A 20,536-nucleotide genomic window follows, 5' to 3' on the forward strand; every position below is an offset into this window, starting at 1 on the left:
TAGGTTAAGTGAGTGGACAAGGGTCTGCAGTTGGGTAACAATCATGGTAATTGTGAGGTCATCCACTTTGAAAGGAAAAATGGAAGATCAAGTTATTATTTAAGTGGAAAGCAATTGCAACATGCTGCTGTGCAGAAGGACTTGGGAGTACTTGTGCATGAATTCCAAAAGGCTGTAGGCAAATGGGATGTTGACCTTCATTGCCAGAAGGATTGAATTTTACGCTGATGTTACGCTGCAACTGTACAAGGTACTGGTGAGGCCACATTTGGTGTACTGCGTACATTTCTAGTCTCCTGACTTGAGGAAGGATGTACTGGCTTTGGAGGTGGTAGATTAGAAGTAGGGACATAGCCTCCAGATTCAGGGTGGAAGATTTAGGATGAAGATGTGAGGAACTGCTTTTTCCAAAGCATGGGGAACCTGTGGAATTCATTGCCCATTGAAGCAGTGGAGGCTACCTCAGATTTCAGATTTATTGTCAGAGTACATATATGATATCACATACAACCATGTAATTCTTTTTTTCTGTGGGTGAGGCAGAATCACCAATTATTGGTAGTGCAAAAAAAAACTGTACATAGCACAAACATGTAAACAAACTGTCAACAGATAACAAATATAAACAAACTGCAGTACAGAGAGAATTAAAAAAAAAATCAATAACATGAACAAGTAAAAGTCCTCAAATGAGTTCCTGATTGAGTTTGTTGTTGATGAGTCTGATGGTGGTGGGGGTGGGGTTGGTGGGCAGCAGTTCCTGAACCTAGTAGTGTGAGTTTTGTGGCACCTATAACTCGTTTTTGATGGTAGCAGCGAGAACAGAGCATCTGCTTGGGGGTGTGGATCCTTGATGATTGCTGCTGCTCTCTGACTGCACCATTCCCTGTGGATGTTCATGTTAGTGGGGAAGGTTTTGCCTGTGATGTCCTGGGCTGTGTCCACTACCTTTTGGAGGGCTTTACAGTCAGAGGTATTGGTGTCCCCATACCAGACCGTGATGTAGCCGGTCCGTACATTTTCCACCAAACATCTGTAGAAATTTCCGATGTCATACCAAACCTCTACAAACTCTTGAGGAAATAGAGGTGCTGACGTGCTTTCTTCATGTTGCCATTAGTGTGTTGGGTCCAGGAGAGATCCTCTGAGATAGTGGCTCCTAAGAGCTTAAATGTGCTCACCCTCTCCACCTCTGATCCCTCAATGATCACTGGATTGTATACCTCTGTCTTTCCCTTCCTGAAGTCAACTATCATCTCCTTAGTTTTGGTGACAGGAGTGCAAGGTTGTTGTTGGTGAACCATTCAGCCAAGTTTTTAATCTCCATCTTGTATGCTGACTCAAACCTTTCCTTTATACAACCCACTACCATGGTATCACTGGCAAATTTGTAGATGGCTTTGTTGTACTGAGCCACACAGTGGGGTGACTCAGTACAACAATAACGCCATCTACATATTGTCGTGGGTGTCAAGTGAGTCGACCAGAGGGCTAAGAAACCATCCCTGTGGTGCTCCAGTACTGATGGAGATTTTGGAAGAGATGTCTGTACCAATCCTCTCTGATTGTAGTCAGGAGATGAGAAAATCAAGGATCTGATTACTCAGTAGGGTGTTGAGTCCTAAATCTTGGAGTTTGCTGATGAGGTTTGAGGGGATGATGGTGTTAAATGCCTAACTGTAGTTGATAAAGAGCATCCTGATGAATCCACCATTACTGCCCAGGTGTTCCAGGCTTTGCTTAGAGCCAGTGAGATGGTATATGTTATAGACCTGTCGCTGCGATGGGCAAACTGGAACGTATTCATGTCATCACTCAGACAGGAGCTGATATGTTTCAACACCAGCCTTTCAAAACACTTCATCACTGTTGATGATGTAAGTGCTACTGGTTAAAAGTCATTAAGGCAGGTCACTACACTTTTCTCAGGCACAGGTATGATAGATGCCTGTTTGAAACAGGTAGGTACCACATCCTGCTGGAGTGAGATATTGAAAATATCCATGAATATATTGGTAAATTGGTCAGCACAGATTTTTAATACTCAGCCAGGCTGTCTGGGCTGGATGCTTTCCTAGGATTCACTCTCCTGAAGGCAGCATGTACGTCATCCTCAGATACGGACAGGATGGGATCATCAGGGGAGGTGAAGATGCAGAGGGGTGACTCTTCACTGTTACTGTTGTCAAATCGGGTGTATAAGTCATTGAGTTCTTCTGGGAGTGAAGCTTTGCCGACTGCTACTTCACCTGATTTGGTTTTGTCGCAGGTTAAGGCATTTAGTCCCTGCCATAGCTGTCAGGTGTCCCTCATTGTTTCCATTTTCATCCGGAATCTCCAATTCACCCAGAAGATAGCTTTTCGCAGGTCATACCTGCTCCTTCTGTATTGATCTGAATCTTTGGACTTAAATGCCTATGATCTGGATCTCAGTAGGTTCCGGATTTCATTGTTCATACAGTAAATATATTTAAGACAAGGTTGGATAGATTTTTTAACAAATTAGGGGAATTAAGGATTATAGAGAAAAGGTAGGTGTGTGATGAGCCACATCACATTAGCCATGATGTCAATGAATGGCAGAGCAGGCCCGACGGGCCAGATGATCGGCTCTTCTGTTCTTATGCTCAGACCCAGAACCCTTCATCGGAACTGGGACAAAGACTCACTTTCAGTCCTGAAGAAGGGTCCCAGATTGAAGTGTTAATGGTCTGTCTCTCCACAGATACTAACTGATCAGCAGAGATTTTCCAGCATTTTCTGATTTTAACCCTCTCATTCCCCTTGGCTTCAGTGCTTGGCTCCATCTTTTGATACAATTATGTTGGAGCCATTAACATTAACAGATCAGAAGCATGTCCATTAAGCCCAACAAGTTCATTACTTGCACAGCAGGACCATGTAATGGATTTTTAAATTGGTTCACGTACTCCCCAGCCCACTTGTCACTTTTACGTCCAGGAGGAGACAGTGCACCAGGTATATAGGGAGCACGAGAGTTTGAAGCCGCAATTTGAATATCCAACAGGGCTGCTCCTCATGTTTTGGCTACATTTCAGTCCCATGTTCCAGACCTTCAGTCACCCGGTGAGGGGGGTAGAGCTGCAGGTCACTCGGAGGATATCCCGGTCTGCATGTGGGTCCAGGCAGCAGGCAGTTAAGGGTTTGGCCCAAGGTGACTGTTTACCTATCTTCCAGGTTTACGGCCATGCCTTTGTGTTCCTGGAGAAGAAGCATGCAGTTTCCAAGGGGACAATGGGGGATTTCCGAGACTGGTGGGCTTCATCAAGGCTTGAGTGCATTCTGAACAGAGATGACTGTGTTATAACTTGAACCTGTAAATAGTGAGTAACTTGAAGTACTGTAACACCATTAATGTGATTTCTTGTCATCATTTATGTTAAAGGATAACAAACAAATCCATGGCTGATCAAATGTAATTTACCCTCACCCCAATTTTTTTTAAACATCTCATATTCCCTTTAAGATCTACCACTCATTTATACACCAAGGGCAGTTTACAATGGCCCAATTAATCTATTTATCTGTCTGTCTCCAAGCTGTGGAAAGAACTAGAGGACCCAACAGAAACTTACCTGATCACAGTAGAATGTGCAAACTCTACATACCCAGTACCAGAGGTCAGTCTCAAACCTGGGTCGCTGGAGCAATAAAATATAGTTGTGCTGTTGTATCACCCTATAACATGCAGTTAGCCAATCTCCAGCCAGGCAATAGGATCAGGGACAAAGCAGTCAGTATCCCGATATCAGATCAGATGGCCTCACCCTGAATACGACTTTAATTCTGGCATTTGGTAAAGACAATCTAACGTCTGGGATGATTAAAACAGGGACCCCACCATTGTTAAACAAGAAAGTCTGCAGATGCTGTGATTGTAGTTTTGTACAACAATGCTGGAGCAACTCAGCAGGTCACACAGTGTTAATAGGAAGCAAAGATACATAAACAACGTTTCAGCCTTGAGCCCTTCATCAAGGTATGAGAAAAAAGCAGGTAGATGCCTGAATAAATAGGTGGGGGGAGGAGAAAAGAAGGGGCAGGGAGAGGAGCACGGGTCAATAGGCAAGAGGTCATGGGTGGATATGGGTGGGAGAACAGAAGTGATGGGGAGGGGATAGCTCTCTGTATGGAGAGGAAAAGGGATGGGGAGCTGGAGGAAAGGAGACAGAGGGAGAGAGAGAGAGAGAGAGAGAGAGAGAGAGAGAGAGAGAGAGAGAGAGAGAGAAAGAGAGAAAGAGAGAAAGAGAGAAAGAGAGAGAAGAGAGAAAGAGAGAGAGAGGCCTAATGGAAACCAGAGAAGTCGATGAAAATGCCATCTGGTTGGAGAGTTCCCAGACGGAATATTAGGATTGGCAGTGGATGAGGTTGTGGACAGTCAAGTCAGTGTGGGAATGGGGTGCGGAATTGAAATGGTTGGCCACTGGGAGGTCCCTGTCATTACATTGTTCATTCACTCTCCCCGGGGTTTACAATGACACCTTTCAGACTCAGACTTTACCAGTTTCAACATCCAAGGTACAAGTCTCCCATGTGTGATTTACAGAGGCATGAATTCACTGGTACTGGTCCCTGCTGGTTTTATCTGGCCTGAAATCAGCTTTAAGCCAAACAAAAATGAGGTCCTGCATCAAAATTCATGGTGCACACAGTGGGACAACCTCTTGAACTGCTGCCTCAGTGCTCCCAATGATCCAGGTTCAATCTTGACCTCCGGCGCTGTCTGTGTGGAGTTTGCAGCTTCTCCCTGTGACTGCTTAGGCTTCCTCCAGTTCTCAGGTTTCCTTCCACATTCCAAATATGGGCACAACTCATTAGCTGCTATAAGTTTCCCCCAAATGTGTGAGCGAGTGGCAAAGTCTGGGGGAGGAGGTGATGGTAATGAGGAGAGAATAAAATAGATTTGGGTAAAACGAAGGCAAGGATGGTTGTTTGCAACACACAAATGTGTTGAGGAAACTCATCAGGCTACACAGCATCTATAGGAAGTAAAGGGTGACTAACATTTCGGGCCTGAGCTCTTCGTCAAGGCAGATGCCAGAACCTGAATAAAAAGGTGGGGGGGGGGGGGGGGGAGGAGGAGATTTGGGAAGAAGGGGGAGGAGCAAATGCTAACGTGAAAGATGAAGGCAAGGATGGATGTTTGCAATACACAAAAGTGCTGGAGAAATTCAGCAGGTCACGCAGCACCCACAGGAAATAAAAGGGTGACCAACTAGCCAATGCTGGGTTGCCATGGACACTTGCTGACTCTGGGGGATTCTCTTTTGGTTCTCTTTCTCTGACTGCAAGGGGAGCTGAGCAATGTTAATGGTGAACCTTTGTCTTAAATTTAACTTTTTAAAAAATTTAAATTATTTTTTTAGAACTCCAGCAGGGTAATAGGCCATTTTAGCCCATGAGCCCATGCCGCTCAATTACACCTAATTGACCTACAACCCCCCCTCCCCCCCCCCCCGGTATATTTTGAATGGTGGGAGGAAACCAGAGATTCCGGAGGAAGCCCACACAGACATGAGGAAAATGTACAAACTCCTTACAGACAGCGCAGGATTCGAACACTGGTCGCTGGTGCTGTCATAGCGTTGTGCTGTCACAGCGTTGTGCTAGCCACTATGCTACCCATACCATCCTATGGCAGAGAAAGGTAATTACATGTAATATTACAACACAATAAATAGATTTGTATCAGTACCCATATCTGACAAAAGATCCTGGCCTAAAATGTTGGCTCCCCTTTACTTCCCATGGCCTGCTGAGTTTCTCCATTATATTTGTGTACTGCATTAACCCCGGCATCTGCAGACTTTCTCGTTTAACTAAAATTTTAAAAAGGAGTGTTTTTGAAATGAAACAATGCCCACCCATGTAAGGGAGTTATTGGACTATTATTATAAGCCGATAGAGGTCTCAGTTTGAAATTGCTGTTGAAAAGAGAAGAATTTAGGGATGGACTTTAGGAGCCTGAGGGTCGGATGTTTGGTAGATTCAGTGATTCAAAGGATGTATCTCCGTGCTGCATCTGTCCACAATTCTAGGCCCCTCAGGCAGGATCCATGTCTGAGCAGTCACACAAGGCCCAGGTTTTTCCACTCACCAGACACCCTGTCCACACTATACATCCGCTCCAGCTTTTTTCGATGGCGGGCGGGCTCCCGGGATGGTGCCTGATCCAGCTCAATGGTTTGCTGGGAGGGGACGGGAGCTTTCAGGCAGGTGGGACAGTCCTTGGAGTTCTGCTTGCCAGAGGACCAGCTCCTGCAAGGTCCACGGGGCGTTTGCTGCCCTTCTTTTTCGGGGTGCCCGCCCTCGCTCTCCCTCTCTGACATCAGCTGGCTCTCCCCAGAGATGGTGTACACCCGGGGCTTTTGGATGTCAGCCTGCTTCTCCGCTCCCTCCTCCGAGAAGCTCCGGTCCAACCTGCCCTGCGAGATGGTGGACAGGCGACGCTTGTGTTGCACTGCTGGCTGGGGCTGGGATGAGTCCTCCGGCCCTATCGCAGTCTCGGCCACCAGGTGATCTGAAAACCAAGGAGAAGGGATGGTTCATACCTCTGTTGACAGAACCTTTCCTCCTTTTCCCCCATTGATCAAGTCTCATCCCCATCTGTACACACACTGCAAATATCCCCAGGGTAGAAAGTGAAGACATGGTCCATTTGGTCCTGAGGGTGTGTTGTACAGTCAGAGGGGACAAGAATATAAATCAGGCTGCCATCTGCTCTCATTGGACCATGTGAAATAAAACAGAGGCCATTGGCTCCTTGGAGTTTGCAGTGGCTCTCAGCAGATCAACAAACAAAGCATATTCATTTGTCCAGTTTTCCTTTGGGGGGGGGTGGGAGGGAAATGACTGACAGGATGTTGAAAAACAGGGGGTTGCTCTGGCCAATATTTATCCCTTACCAAGACAGTGGTCTTTCACCATGTTGCTAATAATAGACATTGGCCAAGTTTTGGGGTGGCTGGATGGGAGAAGCCAGAGAGTGGTGGGGGAAGATTGCTTCTCAGACTGGAGGCCTGTGATCAGCGGTGTGCCTCAGGTGCTGGGATTATTGTTGTTTGTCATCTATATCAATGATCTGGATGATCACAGATACAAGGTATGAAAGTTTTAGATGAGGAGTATAAAATTAATTTATTTGCTGATGACGTATTGGTGTATTTAACAAATCCAGCTCAGTCACTTTTGCACTTGAAGGAATGTTTAATACAATATGGATGTCTTTCTTGATATAAAGTTAATTGGGAAAAAAGTGAAATATTACCAGTAAGTGAAGGAGATTATCCAGTTTATAAGAATATTATTAATTTGAAGTGGACTGATCGAATTAAATATCTGGGTATAATTTTGAATGTTAATTATCAATCTTTATATAAATTAAATTATGCTCTGTTAATGAAAAAAATTAAAACTGATTTGATTAAATGGAAAGATTTACCTATTAATTTAATGGGTAGGATAAATACAATTAAGATGAATATCTTTCTGCGTATACAATATTTGTTTCAATCTATTCCGTATTTACTTGATAACATTTTTTTTCGAGATTTGAATAAAATGGTGAGGGAGTTTTTATGGAGGGGTAAATTTTCGAGAGTAGCTTTGAATAAATTAACTTGGAAATATGAGTTAGGGGGACTACATTCACCACATTTTCAAAATTATTATGAAGCAGCCCAACTTAAATTTATTAGTTCATTGATGGATTTGGAACGGCCTCCTAGTTGGGCCAAAATTGAGATGGCAAGTATTTCTGAATTTGAAATACATCAATTTTTGTTTCGATGGAATATAAATTTGTTACAACAATATTAAAACATTTCATGAAGTTATGGATAAAGAAAAATAAAATGACAGGTTCAAGGGGTAAATTATCGGCTTTGACTCTGTTGTATAATAATCAACTTATTTCTTTTTCAATACATAATCAAAGTTTATTGCATTGGAGATTTAAAGGTGTGAAAAATTTGGGAGATTGTTTTAAAGAGGGTAAGTTTTTATCTTTTAATCAGATGAGGGAAAGTTTTGGTATTGATAAGAATTCTTTATTTCTTTATTATCAAATTCGATCTTTGGTAAAATGTATTTTTGATAGAGATATGATTTTACCTAAAATGACTAAATTTGAGACTTTTCTTATGAAGGTACCAGAGAAAGGTTATATTTCATCTATGTATCAAATATTACAGGATGGTATGGATAAAAAGGGTTGGGATAGATCTAAAATTAAATGGGAAGCAGATATTGGTTTTATTTTTTCTGAAGATGATTGGTTAGATATCTGTTATGATAGTGTAACTAGATTGATAAATGCACGTTATGCAATGATTAATTACAATGTTTACATCAATTATATTTGACACCTGAAAAATTTAAAAAATATGGTTTTAATGAATCAGATTTGTGTTTAAGATGTGGTGATATGGTTGGAACTTTTTTTCATGCTGTTTGGTCATGTATACATATACAATCTTTTTGGAAGAAAATTCAATCTTTTTTAGAATACCTGTATAAAATTAAAATAGTTTTACACCCAACAGTATTTTTATTGGGTAGTTTGCAACCTCTGAAAGGTTTGGGGTTAGATAAGTTTCATCTTGCTTTTGTATATTTAGCTTTATCCGTAGCGAAAAAATGTATTGCTAGTACGTGGAAAGAAACAAATATGATTGATATTAATAGATGGCATAATGAGATGAAATATTGTTTAATAATGGAAAGAATGATGTATGTTTTGCGTGATTATAAAATTTTTTTATTAATAAGTGGTTGTTATACTCAGAATATTGACATTTCAATTTATATTGATTAGATTTTAATATGTATATTTAACTTTTTCTTTAATATTCTTTCTTTTTTCTTTCTTTATGGCTCTCCTTAGGAGAGTTGGCTGAAGTGTGGGGGGGGGGTTCTTTTCTTTTTTTTTCTAATATAAAAAAAAGTTCATATTTATGTTTAATTGCTGCATATGTCATATATTATTTGTTTTTTGAATGAATAAATAAAGTTTAAAAATAAATGATCTGGATGATAATATGGTAAAATGGATCAGCAAGTTTGCAGATGATACTAAGATTTAAAGTGTTGTGGACAGCGAAGAAGGACTTCAAAGCTTGCAGAGGGATCTGGACCAGCTGAAAAAATGGGCTGAAAAATAGCAGATGGAATTCAATGCAGACAAGTGTGAGGTGTTTCATTTTGGAAGCACATATCAAGAAAGAACATACACAGGAAATCGTAGGGCACTGAGGAATACGGTAGAATAGAGGGATCTGGGAATAGAGGTCAATAGGGTGGTAAAGCTTTTGGCATATTAGCCTTAATAAATCAAAGTATTGAGTACAGGAGTTAGGATGTCATGGCAAAGTTGTATAGACACTGGTGAAGCCACATTCGGAGTATTGTGTGCAGTTTTGGTCACCTAACTTCAGGAAAGATATTAATAAGGTAGAAAGAGTGCAGAGAAGATTTACTAGGATGTTGCCTGCAGAAACTGAGTTACAGGGAAAGGTTAAACAGGTTGGGACTTTATTCCCTGGAGCACAGAAGAATGAGGGGAGATTTGATAGAGGCATTTAAAATTATGAGGGGGAGAGACATAGTAAAATATAGGTAGGCTTTTTCCATGGAGGGAGGTGAGATACAAACCAAAGGTTAAGGGTGAAAGGAAAAAAAGTTTAGGGGGAACCTTAGGGGGAACTTCTTCACACATAGAGTGGTGGGAGTGTGGAGTGTGACAGCTGAAGTGGTGAATGCAGGCTCAATTTTAACATTTAAGAAGAATTTGGACAGGCACATTGGATGGGAGAGGTACGGAGGGCAATGGACTGGGTGCAGGTCAGTGGAACTAGGCAGAAAAATGGTTTGGGACCGACTACAAGGGCTGAAGGGGCCCATTTTTGTGCTGTATTGTTCTATAATTCTATAATGCTGACTTTAATTAAGAACAGTAAAACCCCCATTATCCAGAATTCAAGCATCCAGTAGACTCAAGCAACTGGCATAAAAATAGTGGAAAATAAATATGTAAAAAGTATGTAAGTTTAAAATTGGTGCCCCCTAGGGGTTTGTCCACCAATCCATGCAACACGCAATCTCAAATTCACAACCAGCAAATTCACTTATCCGGCATCTACCAATCCGCATAAAGCCAGATACCAGGGGTTTTACTGTACTTTCATTAGCTGTGATGTGTTTGCAAAACCCCGACGATACCTTCAGATGACACATTCTCTGAGCCAGAGAAGGCTCAGATGTGATGAAGCCTGTAGCAACATAGCCTGCCAATACCCACTGCCGGGTTTACTACTGTTACAAGCCCAGAGGACCCCAAAACCCAGCAGCAATAGATATTCACCAAGACAAATGGTTACTTAAAGAAAAGTTGCTATTAATTATCTTTAAACATGAAAACAGAATCAAACTTTAACTTATCTCTATACTTAACTAACCCAAATTAACCCCCTTCTAATTCTAAGCGCACGTGTATGATGTGTGTGTAAATTTAAGAAAAGTTCTTTGGTTCACACTTCAATCTTACTTCTCTTTCTTCTAAATTCTCTGGTTGCAGGCAATAATGTGCACAGAAGTTAACATTTATGAAGTTCACCAGGCTTTGGTGCTTGAAAGGTAAATGGTTATCACTCAGGAAGGTTTTTGTTGGTTTTCAGAGAGAGATTTGTTATTCCAGGACATCCCCAACTGATGTACTTCCATCAGCCACTCCAGTGTCTTGCTGACGAAACTTGCCCCTTCAGGGTTCTCCAGATGATAACCTCTTTCTTTCAGGTCACCAGAGAGTTCCTTTTTGTTTCCCTTATTCCAAGAGAAACATTAGACAGCCAGTCCTCTCCTCCTGCATGAACCACAAGGGCTTTGATCAGGCTGTCTTACAAATGGGCTTTCCATAAGCTTACCAGTTTGTCCTGTTCTAGTCCCAGCTGCTTTCTGTTGGCTGTAATACTGTACAAGTGATCTGTCTGCCTCTCTCTCTCTCTCTCTCTCTCTCTCTCTCTCTCTCTCTGAGAGAAAGCCTGTTTGACTCTCTCTGCTTGCAAAACCGCATGACCCTCTGAGAACAGCAAGTTCTCTTCCAGACAACCTGTGGCTCCAGCAAGATCTTTCATCTGTTGCCTTTTTAAAAACAACAATCCATTAGTGAAGTCTTTTGAACACTCTTCAAAGCTCTTGCAAAAGCTCTGAGGCCCCGATATGTCTAGCATGGGGCAGAGCTAAAGTATTTTAAATAAGATCTGTTTTAAAGTGTTTGTATGTAACCTACTCTAACAAACCTTTCCCAATTTATCTACCAAAACATATCTATATACTGTACTCTGTAACACTACACACAGTGGGCACAGTGAGACTGCCCGATTCTTCTGACAAGATGCTGCAGCAAAAATGGAAAGGAGAAACGGACTCTTTTCATTGCTGCTTAAAGTAATTACTGACACAGAGAGCACTCGGAGATGAAACCTCTCCCTTCTGGGTTCAATCAGTATTTGTAGACTTGCACCTACTGCCTGCATATAGCAAATGATACCAGTAAAGAGGCAACCATTAGGCTGTTAAAATCTGGAGATTAGACATCAATGGATTAGTGAACCAACCACATCTGCCTGTTATTTCAAAAGAAGGGATTACAATATAGATTTAAAGCAAATTGGATTTACGATATCTTAATCCTGATAGTCAGCACTCCCGACTGAATGGCTTTGTCATTTTCTTTTTGCACAAAAGCAAATCCCACATCAAAAACACAGAAGACTGGGAAACTGAAGCATAAAATCTGCAATTTGCAGTATATTCAAGAAAATCAGAACTGAATCTGCTGGAGGAACTCAGCAGGATCTACATGCCAACTTTGAAGATTTCCTCTTCACTTCATTGATGAAGGACTTTGGCTCAAAACATTGATCATTATTTTTCTTCCACTGATGCTGCTTGACCAGCTGAGTTCCTCCAGGTTCCATTGTCTGCAGTCACCTCCGTGTCTCATTCCTCCACTGCGGATTCTTCAAGCCATGATGACTCCTCTCTTCAATGGGTGTTCACTCTCTCACTGCTGACATGGATAGGGTTCCCCTTGTCTCTTGTCCATTTTCTCTCCTTATTACCCTGGCTATCTTTCTTCCGCACTCCCAGTCATGATGAAGGGTTCCAGCCCGAAACATCAACCGTTCTTTTTTATCCCACTCGTGCTGTTGAGTTCTTCCGAAGGTAGAGAGTTCAGAGTGAAGCTAAGCAACCTGCACCTCCTCGGCTTTGATGACTGGAGATCAGTGCTCTCAGTGGTTGGGGGTGCCGGTGGGGGGGGGGGGGGAGGGGTGGGTGTGTTTCACGACACCAAAAATAAATGTCAGCCCTCACAAAATACAAGGGTCACTGGCACAAGGCCAAATGTTCTTTATTTAATGGCAACAACAGCTCTGTAATTATTTCTATATAACCCACTCACAGCAGGTTCTAGAGCCAATGATGTGACTGTCTAGGTCGGAGAAGGCTCCGGTACAGGTGCAGTTTATGTCTCTGTATATGGCTAATGCAACGCACTTGCTTGATGTCCACTCGACTGTAGCTATCCACTGTATACTCAGTATCTATCCGAGGTGATCCCTACCCAATGATTTCTTTATCAAAAAGTCTCATCACAGGAGGCCCTCAGCACAGGAGGGATGAGAGGAGTACTGTAAGGTAAAACATCATGAGATGGGAATGTGTAGGGAGTTACCCTGTACAAGGCTGTAACAAGAAGGGGAGGTGTCCTTGTACTCCTGTTAGGTAAAACATCATGAGATGGGAATGTACGGGGCAGTAACAAGATGTGAATGCATCCTTGTACTTACAAGATAAGAGAGACATTGATGGATTGAGAGGCAGGAAGCTAGCAGGGAAAGGATAGCAACAGTTTTAGTCATTGGACAAGTAATGATATGATGATGTTCTAAGCACATATCCAAGGGTATAAAAAATCACCATTTTGCTGATAACGGCAGAATGCATTCTCCGACTAACATGTTTAGTCGCAAGTGTTACAATCCGGTAATAAAGAACAAAGAACCCTGATTTCGACTCAGCCTGGTGTTTGTCTCACTCATTCATGAACAAAGCAGACCTAACAGTACAGTAGTGAAAGGGGATTTGATTGTTAGGGAGACAGATAGGAAGTTCTGTGGGAGAGATCGAGTATCTCGGATGGTCTGTTGCCTCCCTGGTGCCAGGGTCAGAGATATCTCAGATCGAGTTCTCCCGATTCTAAGGAGGGAGGGTGAGTAGCCAGATTTCACGGTAGGGACCAATGATGTGGGTAGGAAGGGTAAGGAGGTCCTACTAGGAGAGTTTAGGGAGTTAGGTGCAAAGTTGAAGCACAGGACCTCCAGGGTGGAATTCTGAGGATTTCTACCCATGTCATGTTCTAGTGAGGCTAGAAACAAGAAGGTAATGCAGCTAAACATATGGCTAAAAATGTGGCGCAGGAAGGAGGGCTTCATGCTTCTGGATAAATGGGCTTTGTTCCAGGGAAGGTGAGACCTGTTCCGACAGGACAGTTTGCACCTGAACAGGAGGGGGACTAATATCCTTGCAGATAGGTTTGCTAGTGCTGCTCCAGGGTGGGGGGGGTTTAAACTAGATTTTCAGGGGGAGGAGTGCGGAGGAGCAAAGAGACCTGGGGATACAGGTACATTGTTCACTGAAGGAGGTGTCACAGGTGGATGGAAAGCTTTTGGCATGTTAGCCTTTCTAAATCAAAGTATTGAGTATAGGAGTTGGGATGTTATGTTGAAGTTATATAAGACATGGATGAGGACAAATTTGGAGTATTTTATATAGTTCTGGTCCCCTAGCTACAGGAAAGATATCAATAAGATTGAAAGAGTGCAGTGTAATGGATAAATATTGGGAGGAATTTGGTAAGATTAGTGGGTTACATACATACACATGTTTTAAACCAGATCTTGTTTGAAAGATTGAAGAATTCATATTCAGTAACATTGCAGGATCTCTGGAGAATACGATGCACATTTCACAAGTAAGTGCTAACTGAAATGATATCATGAAATGAAAGACCATTGTTTGTAGGAGACAAACTGGCTGTTAAAAAGTACTTACAGTGTGCTCACAGAAAGGTCGCACCTGGGTTTTGTTTATCTAAGACAACATCTTGACCAAGGAGAAGAACTCCTGTTGTTTGCTGAAGAAGGTGGGGGTTTTGCAAGTGAGAGAGTCACATGGGCTTTCTGGCAGTTGGCAGTCTCAGTTGGAGAGAGAGAGAGACAAGTTAAAAAGATCTCCCAGCTCATGTGGGTGACACTGAAAAGCAGCTGAACAGTGCAAGCCAGGAAGCTGGTTGAAACTGATGAAAAGCTCCAGAGCAATGGATGGCTGGAAGTGCTATCTGTCTGATGTTTCTCTTGGAATAAGTGGAACAGAAAGGGACTCTGTGGTGGCCTGAAAGAAAGATGTTACCATCTGGAAAACCCTGATAGGCAAGTTTCATCAGCGAAACCTTGAGGTGACTAATGGTGGTACCTCAGTTGTGGAAATCCTGAAACAACAAATCTCTCTCTGAAAACCCTACAAGAACCTTCCTGAGGGGTAAACCTTTACCTTTCAAGCACCAAAGCCTGGTGAACTTTATACATGTTAAATTCTGTGCACAGTATAAGAATTGCCTGCAACCAGAGAACTTAGAAGAAGAAGTGAGATTGAACTGTGAACCAAAGAACTTTTCTTAAATTTACACACACATCATATACGTGAGCTTAGAATTAGAAAGGGGTTAATTTGGGTTAGTTAAGTATAGAGATAAGTTAAAGTTTGATTCTGTTTTCATGTTGAAAGTTGATTAAAAATAACTTTTGTTTTAAAAACCTCTTGTTTTGGTGAATGTCTATTACTGCTGGGTTTTGAGGTCATTTGGGCTTGTAACAGCAGAAAAGATTTACAAGGATGTTGCCAGGTCTTCAGGAATTGAGTTACAGTGAAAGATTAAACAGGTAAGGACTTTATTCCTTGGAACTAAGAAGAATAAGGGGAGATTTGATAGAGATTTACAAAATGAAGATGGGTATAGAGAGACCAAATGCAAGCAGACTCTTTCCACTGAGATTAGGAGAGATAAAAACGAGAGGACATGGCTTTAGGGTGAAAGGGGATAGGTTTAGGGGGAACCTCTTCATTCAGAGAGTGGTGGGAGTGTGAAATGAGCTGCCATCTGATGTGGAGGGTGCAGACTCGATCTTGAGTTTTAAGAATAAATTGGATAGGTACATGGATGGGAGGTCTGGAGGGTTATGGAATGGGAGCAGATTATTAGGACTAGCTGAACAATTGTCAGTACAGACTAGAAGGGCTGAATGGCCTATTTTCTGTGCTGTAGCATTCAATGGCTCTAACTCAGTGTCCATCGGAGGTAAAGATATATAACTGATGTTTCTGGCGTGAGCCCTTTGTCAAGGTACGAGTGATAAAAGACAGTAGTCTGAATTAAAGGCTTGGGAAAGGAAAGGAGAAGAATGGGAGGGGGAGGAGTAGAGATCAACAGATAAAAGGTGTCAATTGGATATGATAAGAGGAAAGATGAGAATTGATGTTGGCTCAGTGAAAGGAGACAGAGAGAGAGAGAGAGAGAGAGAGAGAGAGAGAGAGAGAGAGAGAGAGAGAGAGAGAGAGAGAGAGAGAGAGAGAGCGCTAGAGGAAAGGAGACAGGAGAAAGAAGATGGGGGGGTTCTACAGAAAATGGAGAACTCAGCAGGTCTCGCCACATCCATAGGAAGAACACCCTGAGGAAGGGCTCAGGTCCGAAACGTCGGTAATATGGATGCTATGAGACCTGCTGAGTTCCTCCAGCATTTCTGTGTTTTTACTACAATCGCAGTATGTTCTATGCCCACTATCTCCCTCACTAGCAGAAAGAACTCAACTGCTCTTTTAAATGGTTCGCTAAGTCTGCTGGGATCAGCAGGGCATGGGCAGCCACACAGTCCAGCACTCCTTCAGCATCCTGTTAAAAAAAAACCCAGATAAAGCCAAGCAAAAATGATGGTAGTAAAAATGGTCTGTACCCATTGAGAGAGAAGGAAAGAGTGAGTTAAAGGTGGAGAATTGGAGATCAAGTCCAAAAGCTGAGAGGGAAGACTTTGCTCCTCAATAGAGCCATGTGCTTGATTGTGGGTCACTGGAGGAGAGGGGTCATTGTGAATAGAAGCTACAAAGGGGTGGGGGTGGTTGAGGCTTCCATCAAGGGAGTCAGCATCTCAAGGCATGAGTGAATGGGTGATGGGATGATCACATGGTTGGGGTCATGATTGGATACTGGGGCTGAAATGTTGGGCTCCCACAGGCAACTCACCCTAAGAGGGTAGGGTTCATGCAAGTTGTAGGTCAGAGACCCTCACCTGCGAGATTGGACTCCCTAACGAAGGGTTCATGAAACTAGTAGGCCTTTAGCTGAGCAGACAAGGAAATGCTGGAGAAAATAAGCAGGTCAGACGGCATCAGGCCAGCCATCTCTACTCATTTTCCTTATCTTTTCTGCTGAGCTTCTCCAGCAGTTCCTCGTCTGCTCAAAGTTCCAGCATCTGTCGTGGATGTATTACCTGACACAAGACCTGCTGTCTGCTGTTGGAACTTGACCCCGATTGTGACCCACAATCCGACCCCTGGCTCGGTTTAGGAACAATTTCTTGTCTTTGCCCTAGAATCATTGCGGCCTGCAGAACCACTACCAGATTCTCTATTCCTCTTTAAATAGATATGAGCCATTTTACCAACCAGCACTGTTTCTCCCCTCTTTTTAAAATCTGGTCGTCTGGATACAGAGATGACCAGAGATACAATATAGCAACAGACCCTTCTGCCCAACAAAATCATGCTACCCATTTGCACTGATCTGATTTTAATTCTCCCCTCATTCCCATCAACTCTCCCTGGATTCTGATCTCACCTACATATAGAATAACAATAGAAAATGCAGTAAATACTCAGAAAGTCATTAAATCAAATTCCAAATCAGAATCAGAATTTGTTCTCAAGAACAAATCACAAATTTGTTGTTTTATGGCAGGATCACAGTGCAAACATTCTTATAAACCACCTTACAAAATTAAATAAAAATAGTCCATGATAAGTCAAAGTAAGGCAGTGTCTTTGGTTCATTGATCTCGTGGCAGTGAGGAAGAAGTTGTACTTGAGTGCTTGTTTTCAAGCTCCTGTCCCTTTTTCCCAATGGTATAAGAGTGAAGAGGGCATGACCTGGGTGGTGGAGAACTTTGAGGATAGAGGCTGCTTTTTTAAGCCACTGCCTCAAGTAGATGTCCTTGAATAGAGTGAAGTCTGGTGCCCGTGATGTCGCAGACTGAGTTAACAACCTTCTGGAGTCCTTTCTTGTCTTGAACATTGGCCCCTCCATACCAGACAGAGATGCAACATGCTAGAATGCTATTTACGGTACAAATGTAAAGTTTCCGAGAGTCTTCAATTATATACCGATTCTCCACAAACACCTCACAAAGTATAGCTGCTGGGCCCTTAGAAACAACACTAGTTCTCTGTGAAGTCTGAATAGTGTTTTTAGCGACAGATTTCATTCAGGATTAAAGACCATTGAAACACATCAATGCATATAGATACCTGAAAAAATGTACTCACAGAACATAGAACATAACAGCAGTTAAGTCCCTTCAGCCCTTGATATTGTGCCGACCTATATTGTCCTACCAAAAAAAATCTAAACCCTTCCTACCTCGTAATTCTGTATTTTTTCTTTCATCCATGTGCCCGTCTAAGGGTCTCTTAACTTCTTAAATACCCCTAATGTTTCAGCCTCCACCACCATCCCTGGCAAGACATTCCAACTCTCTGTGGGGAAAAAAACTTACCCCTGATGTCTCCTCAACTAACAACAAACCCACCTAAACAAACAATCACACACTTATACACATATACTGTATGTACATGCAATTTTCACTAACTCATATACAAAGATGTACACATTCGTATGCAATCATCCACAAATACACATTCTGCATCATTACATATCTGACCACATGTATGAACAAATGTTCATAAACAAATAGCAGATACTTGGCATATGCAGATAGTACCCTCCATACAGAATTATAATTATTCTGCATGAGTGGCACAGTGGCAAGCACAACACTGTTACAGCGCTAGCAACTGGGGTTCGAATCTTGCGCTCCATTCGGCGCTGTCCATAAGGAGTTTGTATGCTCTCCCCAAGTCTGCATGGGTTTCCTCCAGATGCTTGAGTTTCCTCTCACCATTGAAGAACATACCGGGGTTGTTGGTCAATTGGGTATAATTGGGCAGCATGAGCTTGCAGGCTGAAAGGGACTGTTACCTTGCTGTGTGTCTAAATTAAAGTAAATACTGAGTTTATATCATAATCATTAGAATGTACATTTGCTCCGAAATTCTTGCAGGCTGCAGCCAAATAGGTACATTTTGTAAAAAAAAGACCAACCTCAATAGCATACATTAAATTAAATGCATATTCAAGCATTCACAGACAAAATGTAAACACAAGCAAATCCACAGTAACAATCAGCCTCACACAGAAATGCAGACTGCGGGGCTCTCCTATTATACATAGAGCCACAAACAGGGTCACCTCCATAGATTGTACCAACACCCATTGAAACAATAAAGCCAAGACACACGAGGTGTCTGACACCCACAGGGACAAATGAATGAAGTTTGCTTCTGACTTGGATTGATTGAGAGCACGCATCAGGAGTGACTGCAGGCACTGGGATGTGGGCCAGGTAAGCAGCAGCAATTTATTGCCCTGTTGTAATTATGTTTAATCACTGGCTGACTGAGCCAGTTGCATTGGGAAAGGACCTTTAAATTTCTCCTTTTCTCTCAGCCTTGATATAATTACTGAAGTGTTAATAAGATGGTGACCCCTCTTTCCACATTTTGCACTTTACGCCATGATAACTGTCCAAATTATTTGAGGTCATTAACAGACCATATTTCAGTGCACAATATGTACTGTACTTAGCTTTGGATGAATGAACATAGGCAGCCAGATAGCCAAGGGTGCCAGCTCAGGCAGTGGCATTGAATGTGCCAAGATCAGGTGTCAATCCGCCACGAATCGTCAACGCCTCTGCTTCCTCAGGAGTTTGCGGAGGTTTGGTATGACACCAGAAACCCTGGCAAATATCTACAGAGGTGTTGTGGAAAGTGTGCATCACAGTCTGTATGGGGACACCAACGCCATCCAAAAAACCCTCCAAAACGTAGTGGACGCAGCCCAGGACATCACAGGCAAAACCCTCCCCACTATTGAGTACACCTTCCCTTTAAGCCTCTTCCCTCCAGTTTTACACACCCTACCATGGGAAACAGACTCTGGTAACCTACCCTATCTCCACTTCTTGTTGTTTTTGACCCCTCTATCATATCAGCTCTGAGCCTCCTTTGCTTCAGGGAAGATAGATCCAAATGTCAAATCTTTCCTCAATATACAAGCCCTCCAATCTAAGCTGCCTTTGTGATATTTTTTCTGCCCTCTCTCTCTCGTAATTGTTCCCTTCCTATGATGAGCAGAACTGAATACTGCAAGCACGGCTCAGCCACTGTTTTGTACTAACGGGATGTTCCAACTTTTAGTCAATGACTTAGTCAAAACAGCAAGCCTTTCTCAACATCCCGTCTGTCTACGTTGCCATCGTTACAGTACCGTGTACTGGTGTTCCAAATCTCTCTGCTCTACAACATTCCCTAGGACCCTGTCATTTATGTCCTGCCTTGATTTAATAGCATCATTTCACAATGTAATTTTTAATTTAAAGATACAGCACAGTACAGGCCCTTCTGGCCCATGAACCTGCACGGCCCAAATGCACCCATGTGACCAATAAACCTTCTAACCCCGTACATCTTTGGAAGGTGGGAAGAAACTGGTGCACCTGAAGAAAACCCAAGGGGACATGGGGGAATGTACAAACTCCTTGCGGACAGTGGAGGATTCAAATCCATGTTACTGGTGCTGTCACAGCGTTGTGCTAACTGCTACACTTACCCTGCCACTTGTTTAAGGTCCTCCTACTATTCCTTTGCGCACTTTCCCAGTTGATTGAGATCCTATTGTAATGTCAGACAACCTTCTTCACAGTCCACATCAGTTGTCTGCAAACTTACTAAATTACTGAACTTACTCAGTGACTCTGAAGGGACTCTCTTTTGCTCCTCTTCTGATTGGAAGGGGTGCTGAGCATTTCCTGCTGATGGTAGATCTTTGTCTATCTTACGGCAGACTAAAGGCAATTTTATGTAATATTACATCTGTTTTATTACATTACAATAAAAATATCTTGAATCTTGAACCATGCCACCTACCTTCACAACCAAATCATTTACATATATGAAAAGCAACAGAGAGTGAGCACCAAACTCATGGAGCACAGGCCTCCAACATGAGAAATAATCCCCCATTACCACCCTCTGCCATCCTACACCAAGTAAGTTTTGTATTAATTGG

The 20,536-nt window shown here is 42.5% G+C and overlaps 1 protein-coding gene across 1 annotated transcript in view; it reads right to left on the reverse strand.

Annotated features, from left to right (window-relative positions):
* Positions 1-20,536, reverse strand: part of LOC138761252 (NMDA receptor synaptonuclear signaling and neuronal migration factor-like) — an 88,803-nt gene that overhangs the window by 61,661 nt on the left and 6,606 nt on the right. The window contains exon 3 of the mRNA XM_069933088.1: positions 6,119-6,541. Within this exon, the coding sequence (XP_069789189.1) occupies positions 6,119-6,541 (423 nt within the window). The remainder of the gene's footprint in view (positions 1-6,118; positions 6,542-20,536) is intronic.

This window comes from Narcine bancroftii, chromosome 1 (assembly GCF_036971445.1).
Source record: "Narcine bancroftii isolate sNarBan1 chromosome 1, sNarBan1.hap1, whole genome shotgun sequence".
NCBI classification, from domain to species: domain Eukaryota; kingdom Metazoa; phylum Chordata; class Chondrichthyes; order Torpediniformes; family Narcinidae; genus Narcine; species Narcine bancroftii.